This window comes from Oratosquilla oratoria, chromosome 23 (assembly GCF_046742065.1).
Source record: "Oratosquilla oratoria isolate Oo_2021 chromosome 23, ASM4674206v1, whole genome shotgun sequence".
In the NCBI taxonomy this organism is placed as follows: Eukaryota; Metazoa; Arthropoda; class Malacostraca; order Stomatopoda; family Squillidae; genus Oratosquilla; species Oratosquilla oratoria.
Window position 1 is genome coordinate 61,089,229 of NC_134799.1, and position 10,912 is coordinate 61,100,140.

Sequence of the window (10,912 nt, forward strand, 5' to 3'; positions counted from 1 at the left end):
GCTAAAAAGGCAGGCAATGGTGGCAATGCTACAGTGAGTGACAGGAAAAAGTAAAAGCAACCTGGAATATGACTGTTTAGGGTTTCAATAATTAGCCAAAATATATTGTTTTTTACATTTCTTTACATGTTACAAAAATATACAAAATTCACATATATGTACATACATACATATACCAAGGCTTTTTCCCCCTTCCAAGGGAGGTAGCCAAAAAGGGAAAGGCATAAAAACACTCCCACCCATTTCATCCCTAAATACACTCCACACCCCTCCCACCCTCCCTTTCATATAAGCACCTCCTGGATGACGGGTCATCCCTGCACCCTGCCCACCGCCCTGGGTCAGAAGCAGTGTCGCAAGACACAGCACATCCACAGCAAGGCACATATATGTACATGGTTTTTATTGATTGTGCCTCCCAAAATTTTGTAAAAGTGTTTTGACTCACTCTGAAATCCTCTTCAAGTGTGACGTGGCACATATAATTGGATGTACTTTTGCTTGTGTTCATATGGTAGATTGGAGGGAATGCAGAGGGCAATGGAGGCAGGAAGGGTGTCAGAACCGGTAACTGAAGTCTTTCTGACAAGTCAGAGACCACAAGGGTGACTTCAGTTACCGGTTCTGACACCCTTCCTGCCTCCATTGCCCTCTGCATTCTCTCCAACCTACCATTCTACCATTTCAATGCAAGCACCAGTACATCCAATTATATGTGCCACATCACACCTGAAGAGGACTTCAGAGAGTCAAAACATTGTGTTATAGTCATTTGTCACCATGTAGTTATTTGGTATTATATTTTATTACAAAATCACTCATTGTTTTGTCTGCGCTCTAATTCAATTCATTTTAATCTTAGGATATTCAACCTCTCCCTCTTTATCTCCATGTCCATTTCGTGGCGTTCTCTATCACGTGCAGCAATGCAAGACAAAAGTTCTTTTAGTTCTGCCATACTGTTTTGTTGTTTATCACTAGATGTTTTCAGTGTATTTTTCATATATTTCACGCACAATAACAGTTCCTTTCTGTCTGCAGAGGGTCTTAAGCTTCTGGTTCTTGTTCTTCTTGGGGGTGGGACATTCCCTCGGGCTGCAGGTGGCTCCTCACGTGTGGCTGGAGCAGGGTGTGGGGCTTGTGAGGCATGAGCAGGCTGAGGATTTGGTGGTGATGCTTGAGGAGGAGTTGGGACACATTGCGAGGCTTCACCATGCTGAGGGTCTAGTAATGAGGCTTGTGTGGCTGGGTCTTCTTCCACAGGGTTGTCAACCTCCATTTCTGCCACACTCCTAGTACCCACTTCTGTGCCCTCCAACACACACAGATCTGGCTGGGACAGGGGATGATTCTTCAGAATTGAAGACAGGAGATTGTAAAATCGTGGCTCAGTCTTCTTTCCCCTCCCACTTGCCTTCTTGTAGTCCTCATAATGACGGAATATTGATTTGAGGTTGCGCCACTTGCCCTCAACTTGTCTCAGTTCCACGCCTGTGATCTAATTTGGGGGAAAAGTCAAAGTGGAATTAATATTTTTCAATATTAATTGATACATGCATCTTTTCATCATAAGGATTCCTAAACACACATTTGACAGAGAGAGGTCATTAATTGGGAAGCACATAAAGTAATGGTCTGGTTAACCATTTTTAAACCAAAAATATGTGAAGAAATTTTTTAGGTTAATAGCATACAAAACACAGACATAGAGCAGGGGCACTACAGTCTTGGAATGCAGATCACACTGTGAATTACAGTGTGATGCTTCATGACGATGGTACCTTAACCTTGAGGAGGAAAATGGAATGAAGTAATGATGAAGCACTAAAATTATAATACAGAATCCAGTTACCATACCCATGCTGTCACTTAAAAAGCTATTAGTATTCATACGTGCATGTACAAAATCATGTACGAATCAAGCAGTTGGCAACCAGCTTCCCAATATCAAAGGCAGGTAACACTGAGAGGCTACCCATTATAACATAAGGACCTGACACATAGCATATGCCACATACAGAAAAGCATCATTGGTGGTAGGCAACATCCAGACAGGAACATATTACGTGCACTGCTTACATAATAGACATGCATACATCATAACAGTTTTCATTTAACTAATACCTCAATGTAATGCAGTTGGATGCCTGCTAGTCCCTGAAGGAAAAAAATATATTAAATGTGATACTCCAGCTGTAATGAATTGTGGTTACTAACAGATTATTATGGCGAATATCAATAAGAAAATGAACTCACATGGCCTACATAATAACTTACCAATTCCTGCAACACTCTGGTGATGTCCTTCCACACAACGGCCTTTGTAGTTTTCTTGTCATTTAGGCGCGTGTAGTTTGCCTTGACAAGTTGCAGGAGTGCTTCTGTAGCCTCATAATTCCACAGTTCTTTCACCTTCCCTCCCTTCCCTGAAAAATTAGGCACTCATTATAGTAAGGAAGTCATATCATTTCAAGTGCAAAATTATACAGGATATAAGAAACAGTGAAGAAAAAATACATGTGTGACCTACATGTATATTTAGAAACACAACACAATACTAAAGACTGACATAGTCATGCCACAAGGGCCTAAACATACAAAAATTAGAGGCTGCCCTATGGTCAAGCTTTACTGTTTGGAAGAAACAATCTGTGGGACTGTTTACATAGAGTTTCATCCAAAGAATTACAGTACTGATGTATGCCCTGGCATACATGATTATTTTGTATTGTAATATTTCAGTATAAGTGTCCAACCAATATCACTAATTTACTTACTCTGTTTTCGGACACCCTCCTCTGTGAGTGATTCATGTGGTGGGTTGTCCATTTCTTCTTCATCCTCTGAAGGGGAACAAAGTACTTATGTAGGAACAAGAAAAAAAAGGTACAGAAAATTCTCCAATATTCTGGTGAGTATAGTAACATGGCAGAGACAGGAATTGATTTGGTAAGATGAATACTGGTTATGAATGTGATGTTGGTGCTAGCAGCTATGTATAAAAAAATTCAAAATAATACCAACAATATAAACTGCATGTGCTTTGAAACATGTATGTATTTTGGGCATTGTCAAGGATAAAATTACTAAGTATATAATAACATAAAATCGTTTATCATAATGTATTTATGATGGTATGTACAAATAACAATGTACAGCCCTACACTAAAATTAAGGTCCTTGAACAGGCTGAAACTATTTACATTAATAATATAAGAGGAGATAACAAAATACTTTTCATTCATTACTTACAGTTCTCGCTCCATGTTGGTGGAAATTTTGGGGATAAATGGTTGGAATGAAATCTTAGCAGTTACAGCAGTCGTCCATGATGTACGCAATGTTCGTGTTATCTCAGCAGCATTTCAAAACAAATATCATTTATCCGATATATTTGCTTTAATACGGATGTCAATAGCATACAGCAATAAGGTAATCCTTTAATTCTTATTTTTCAGCAAGTATTATACGGATATATAGCATAAACTACACCAAGTTCACATAACTGGAAGACGAAGTCCCAACCACATGAACTGACACGGACGTCCCTCACTAGACATATGTCTGAACAGTGTTGAGGTATCACAAGACAACACAACCATTTATTTCAAGTCTTATGGACAATTCTTTTGAATTCTAATGCCAGGAACAAGTTACTACTTTGATCTTCTTTTCATATAAAACAATTATCATAATCCTTAGGGCCTCAGAATTGTAATTATTGAATGTGATAGGAATGGCAATACCTTCCAGCCAATCAGAGTGCGTGTTAGCTATTCCGAGCATATTCGCTGCCGTATCCTCAAACGCCTGTCCCAGTCGTTTGATAAAACCAAGCAAGAACTTCAAACATGTTTGATAGCGTTTGATATTCTGATGCGTTGGTAAAAACGCCTATGGAACATAAATAATTTCCATTATAGACACATATGACCATACGTCATCCATGACCATACGTGCCCACCAGACATGACGCACTTGCTCGCCAGTTGTCGCTCAGTCACCAAGCCGTGTAGAACTGCTGCCGCAGAGTGTGATGATAGAAATTAAAATTATATAGTCAGTCCTCCACCTTTAATTTCTCACCATATATATATATATATATATATATATATATATATATATATATTAAAGATTACAAAGGATTACAAAGGCGGAGCATGCCGACAGGAGACCTTTTGGTTCATACCTAAGTCGGATGCAAAAAAATATAATATTAAGAAAAATTAAATAAATAAGATAAAATAAAAATCATAATAATATAGATAATAATAAATAAGATAAATAAATGCATAGGTATAGTTAGATAATAAACAAACAGGTAAATAGTAAATAATAATGAATTGACAATTAATAATAAATAAAAATCAAGCAAATAATAATAAACAGACAAATAATAACAAACAAATAATCAAATGATATAAAATAAATGGCAGTCATTACGGCATCTTGCTTAGGTGTTTATCTAAACGAATCTTAAAGCTCCGAACTGAACTACATTGCACTGCCTCTGCAGGAAGTTTATTCCATTCATTAACTACACGGTTGGCAAAGTTGTTTCTACCCACTTCCAATCTGAATCTATTTCCTGACAGTTTGAAACCATTATTTCTTGCTGGATTCTCATTCAGTGTAAATTTTTTGTCACTTTTTATGTTGTTTTGAGTCTTCGCTTATTTAGGGAAAACAGATTTATGTTTTAGTCGATTTTCATATGATTTATTTTTGATATTTGGAATCAGTTTTGGGGCTCGCCGTTGTACTTTTTCCAATCTGTCAATGTCTTTAATGAGATTCGGTGATCATACGGAAACAGCATATTCCAAATGTGGACGAATTAACGATTTATATAGCTTGTTAATGAGAGATAGACTTTTCAAGTCAAAAGATCGCGCAATCAATCCTACTATCTTATTTGCTTTCTCAGAGGCTGAAATACACTGCTTAGATGATTTGAGGTCGTTACTGATAATTACCCCGAGATCCTTCTCACTATCCACTTTTGTTAATAAATTTCCAAATCACTTGTAATCGTACTTACTATTATTTTTACCTATGTGCATAACCTCGCATTTACTTGTGTTAAATTTCATTAGCCACTTTTCAGACCATTACTGTAATTTATCTAAATCAGGTTAATAATAAAAGTCTTTCCTCTAAGTCTGGCTATTATTATTTTGTCAGAAATGGGCCGTTATCCCATGATACTTTTGGCTACTGTTTCTGCCATTAATATACCCACACACCTCTCTCTCTTTCTCTCTCTCTCTCTCTCTCTCTCTCTCTCTCTCTCTCTCTCTCTCTCTCTCTCTCTCTCTCTCTCTCTCTCTCTCTCTCTCTCTCTCTAACACACACACAAACACTTACACACACACACACACACACACACACACACACACACACACACACACACACACACACACACACACACACACACACACACACACACACACACACACACACACACACACACACACACACACACACACACACACACACACACACACACACACACACGCACACACACAAACAAATAAACAAACAAACAAACAAATACACAAACAAACGCCCCCACACACGCATATATATATATATATATATATATATATATATATATATATATATATATATATATATATATATATATAATGTGTGTGTATATAAATGATAGGGCTGCCACGTGAAAATCTTGAAAGGGAGCACAAGGACTGGACGGGTTGATGCAAATGAGGCGGCAGGAGAAGGAAGGCAGAAGGCGTGTTTATGTGAGCGGTCGACATCGCAACGACCCGGAGGGAAAAAAATGGGTCACGCCAGAAGCTTCAGGCCGAAGTTTGATCTCACCTCTCTTGGTCTTGCACGAAATAAATGAACTATTCACATTGAGTTCGTAACTATTTCCAATCTTTTCATATCCTATTAAGTTCACGCAAGGTTTTGCATAAGTTTGCGCTCAAGTCTTTTTTCACTCATTTCTTCAGAACATAAATGCACGTTTTCCTAAATGTAGCCCTGATTTGCTCCGTATAAGCGTGTCATACAAAGAATTGTGAAAATATGTAGTTCAACCACAATTCCGCATGCCATCCGTGTTGATATTCTCGAAACTAGTCCTTTTTCTGATGGTAATCATGCATTTCTTCCTGTGGAACTATTTTTAGGCTGAGAGCTCTTGCAACGACCTAGTATGTCTCCTAAAGTAACTCGTCTTTAAGAATATACCTTTCTTGGATGGGAATTCTTTATGTGAAATCCAAAAAAATATCCTCTTATCCCTTGACTGGTAAGCAACGTGTTTGGTATACCTTTATTTATCTATTTTTTCTTCTTTCTTTCTCTTTTCCCTTTTTCCGTCGTATAAAATGTTTTCAGCCCAATTTCTTGTTATTCTAAGGAGTTTCTTCGCGGGATAAGACAATTTGACGCTCAAAACAATGATTTTCTAGTTGTTTATGCATACACAGCTAACTACTTACCAACACATCTACCTACATTTCCACCTACTTACCCACTTTTCTACCTACTTACCTACCTAACTTTGTAACTATCTACCTGCGTAGCACCCTACTAACTGTCTGCCGCCCCTGCGGACCAGAGCCACACATCATTTTGTCTGTGATAGAGGTTATCTCTGTTTATAGAGAATTGGTGATACTTTATTATATTGCGTCTGTCCCTCCTTTATGCTGTCCCGCACCCCTTGTTGCTGTCCTGTACCATTTCTATGGTAAAAAAAAAAAAAAATAATAAATAAATAAATAAATAAATAAATAATAAAAAAGTAAAGGTATAAGAAGGTCTAGGAGTTTTCCAACCAGTACCCTAAAGTTTGGGTATTTCTATGTGCGTGGATGTTTGTGAGAAGTAAGATGGATGTGTTGGCATGAGTAAATCTAAGTTGAGAGGGAGGGGCGAGTATGAGTTTGAAAGTGTAGTTGGGAGGTTCTCAGAAGTGAAGAGAGGGCGAAGGAGAGAAGGGGTGGCTATACTAGTAAGTGAAGAGATAGGTGATGATGATGATGATGATGATGATGATGATGATGATGATGATGATGATGATGATGATGATGATGATGATGATGATGATGATGATGATGATGATGATGATGATGATGATGATGATGATGATGATGATGATGATGAGGATGATGATGATGATGATGATGATGAGGATGATGATGATGGAGGTCGTGGTTTTGGTGGTTGTGGTGGTGGTGCTGGCGGTATTGATGGTGATAAATGCTAGTGGTGATGTGATAGTGGTGGTTATGGTGATGGTAACGATGATGACAGTGATGGGAGTGGTGTGATATTGTGGTGGTGATATGCTGATGGTGGTGGTGATATGCTGATGGTGGTGGTGATAGAAATACTTCTATGATATACTTTTACTGGTAACAAATCTGTCTAAATGTATTAGAGGATGTTTCAGGATGGGGTGTTTTGTCAGAGGGGTGTTTTGTCATTCACCCCATTTTAGACGCTAAACGGTGGTCAGGATATTTTTTGCAATCATATTTCTCATATTGGAAGACTGGAACTTTTACCAAGTATACCCCGTCATATACTTCTGGATTGTGTAATGTATATATATATACATATATATATATATATATATATATACATATATATGTATATATATATATGCATTTATATATATATACTACATATATATATATATATATATATATATACTGTATAGATATATAAACATGACGGTGGAAAAAGAAGTCACGGGTCTAGTTCCGAGTTTCTGAGTTTATTCCTGACCGGTTTCGCTCTATGCTTCTTCAGAGGCATTGAAAGAAGCATAGAGTGAAACCGATCAGGAATAAACTCAGAAACTGGGAACTAGACCCGTGACTTCTTTGTCCACCTTCATCAACTTTTCACAATATACCAGCATATATATATATATATATATATATATATATATATATATATATATATATATATATATATATATATATATTCAGATAAGGTTTTAACTCTTCCTTTGGTTGATCACCTGTAAGGTGATGCTGTATCCTACTCGCCCACTGTGCTCCCGCGATTTTTGATTGCATACCATTATGAGTAGTATATTATATACCATTTTAGGTAATTGGTTTCTCTATGTAGAGATCCGGGTTTGACTCCAGTGCCCTATGCTGACTAACACTTCCCTTAGCATTGCAGCAACATTGGACGAAATTCACTACCTCGGTCACCTTTAGGCTAAAAAATTCTCATCTTCTTTCAGTTTCTTGTTTGCTAATATGGAGAACGCTTTCGAGTCCTGAATCGTCGTCACTACATTTTTCATGGAATTTGTCTGAAATATCCAATCCTCTGCGTAAATATATGAAGGTATATTTAGACCACCGCATTGAAGCGAAGTCAGGTTGAGAAAGATCTTTAACTGTTGCATGCTCTTGCACTGAAATATTTCCTTCATTGCTGGTCATGTGACGTTTTGTTTATTGATTGATCAGTAGTATAAGGTACATTCCCATATGAAAAATACATAGGTTACTCAGCAAAAGGTATAATAGGGGTAAAATACAAACACGTGGCTTTAAACTCTCATATAAGGTACATTCTCATATGAAAAATAAATAGGTTAGTCAACAAAAGGCAATATACTCGTAGGGGTAAAATACAAACACGTGGCTTTTAACCTCTCATACACTGGATGGCACTTGTTATTTTATTCTGCCTCTTCTGAATGCGGTCCACTTGGGATGATATTGGGTTTAACCCACACCCATTAATGGCATGTCTCTCATTTACCATAACCTATACAACAAATACTTTTTCATAACCCCACCATTCTTTTTTCTTCTTTTTTTATACCATGGGCGAAAAACTTTATGAAACTTGTCACTGCTGTTCAAAAGTTTCTGATATTTATAACTGTCTCCTGAGCAATATTTCAAAACTTATATATCATTAGCAAATGTTTTTTAGTGAATCCTAGTTGCTGCTCTTCTGCAATATTCATATTGGATTGGTTGTTTATTGCAGGTACATTGTATCTATTATGAAAAGCCTCTAAAAATTTTAATCCTCTAGGGTACCTCATTGTGTCCGACGACTTTGGTACACTTAATCAGGGTCTCTGTTAATGGTCTGGTTATGATGTTTTGCGTAATGTTCTTTGATAGCCCCGTCCTGTTGGTGTAAAGATAGTCTTTATGCTGAGACTACATCTGGTCTATCCAACATATGTATAATTGCGAGGTGCGCAGCCCTCGGCAGTACATCGAAACAGGTACACCACGTTGGTTTTGGATGTAGTGTCAGTTTGACCATTACCGTTGTTTTTCATAACCATTGAGCTGATTCTGGGGTTTCCATAATAAATAAAAACTCGGATCTCACAGCTCTAACTGGTGGGGTGAAATTTTTTCTTAATAATATCCCCGATCACCTTTTCATTTTTTTTTTTATAAAAATCAGTAAAAGTGATACGGTAGAAAATATTAATAATATTAGAACAAAGACTGGGCATAAGTTCACTCATCAATCATAACAAGACCATTAACAGAGACACTGATTAAGTGTACCAAAGTCATCGGATACAATGAGGACCCTAGAAAGTCAATTTTTTTTAGAGTCTTTTCATATTAGAGATAATGTACCTACAATAAACACCCAATCCAATATGACTTCCAGTATTTCCTTCTATAACGACGTTGTACCGAGATCCCCTCCTCCTCCTCCCCTTACCTCCTCACACCACCACTGCGACCACCAGCATATGAAGAGCCGCGTGCTGTAGGGGCTCAAGCGCCAAATTAGGAATTCCGAGTAATTAAGCGTTAAAGTATGGGTACATATTACGGACATTATTTACGCGTAAAAATCAAACTGTAATATATCATTTGAAAGCTTTCGAACAGATCTTTTTTGTTATGTGTTTTTCATTATTTTTTGTTGCATATTATTATTGAAATATGCAAATTTATGCACACCTATGTACGATTCCCAATATTCCCAATATGTGTGGCATGTAAATAAACATTCAAAATGGAAGGTAAATACATGTATGAAATATGTAATATAGTATGAATTTCATTATCCATTGTAATTATTTGTAATGATTTTTTTAAATTACTTTTTTTTTCTTTTTTTTTTTTTTTACTTTTTTTTTTACCAGAGACAAATCGCAATAAATACATGCAATTCACACAATATTAGTCACATTCACCATTCCAGGGAAGATGTTGTGCCCACGTAACTTGAATAAGGGGGGGGGGATTAGTAATCGAGGATGTCGTCCGGCCCCTCATGCACGTCTACCTCACTCTCCCTTCCTTCCTGGGACTCAAAGAGGTCGTTGTAAAATGACCTGTATTCACCAGGAACAAACTTCAGAAGATCCTTCAAATCAGATGTCTTATCCTTGGTGAGAGGAACACCACGGGGGTACTTCAGGGGCAGGTCAACGTTGCTTGGCGGGGGCGTGACAGTATAACTAATACCTCGGAGAACGTGATTGGCCGGGCGAGTGGGTGTGCCTGAATATGGACCGCTCATTGGCCGAGCACTTGAGCCCCAATGCACCGCTACCGACAAAGTCCTCTGCTCAAAAAAGAGGTTTCAGTATGCAACTCTAACCCCGCGATACAGTGGGAATAAGGTAGAGAATCCTATCCCAGTCTATTGCCCCATGATCTAGAAGAGATGGAGCACCCAGAACATGCAAAAACCTGAAATCGCGGGAACTGGCGCTTGAGCCCCTACAGCACGCGGCTCTTCATATGTATATAATATATATATATATATATATATATATATATATATGTATATATATATGTATATATATATATATATGATGATTATTCATCGTGACAAATTTGAGGAAAGAGAGGAAACGGAAACTCGAGAAGAGCTTTTGAGTTTTATTACCGACGTTTCGACACTTTCG

General features: G+C 37.5%; 1 protein-coding gene across 1 annotated transcript; it reads right to left on the reverse strand.

Moving 5' to 3' along the window:
• Positions 1-569: 569 nt before the first annotated feature.
• Positions 570-2,841, reverse strand: LOC143037698 (uncharacterized). The gene is made up of 3 exons (XM_076206237.1): positions 2,778-2,841; positions 2,278-2,426; positions 570-1,498 (listed from the first exon to the last, which is right to left on the reverse strand). The coding sequence occupies exons 1-3, from the start codon at positions 2,827-2,829 to the stop codon at positions 848-850; spliced, it is 852 nt and encodes a 283-aa protein (XP_076062352.1). The 5' UTR covers positions 2,830-2,841; the 3' UTR covers positions 570-847.
• Positions 2,842-10,912: the final 8,071 nt, after the last annotated feature.

Coding starts and splice junctions, on each gene's coding strand:
- LOC143037698 (XM_076206237.1), bottom strand. CDS start 2,829: ATGGACAACCCACCACATGAATCACTCACAGAGGAGGGTGTCCGAAAA. Junction 2,427..2,777: donor GGAGGGTGTCCGAAAACAGA/GTAAGTAAATTA, acceptor CTAATTTTTCAG/GGAAGGGAGGGAAGGTGAAA. Junction 1,499..2,277: donor CCAGAGTGTTGCAGGAATTG/GTAAGTTATTAT, acceptor CCCCCAAATTAG/ATCACAGGCGTGGAACTGAG.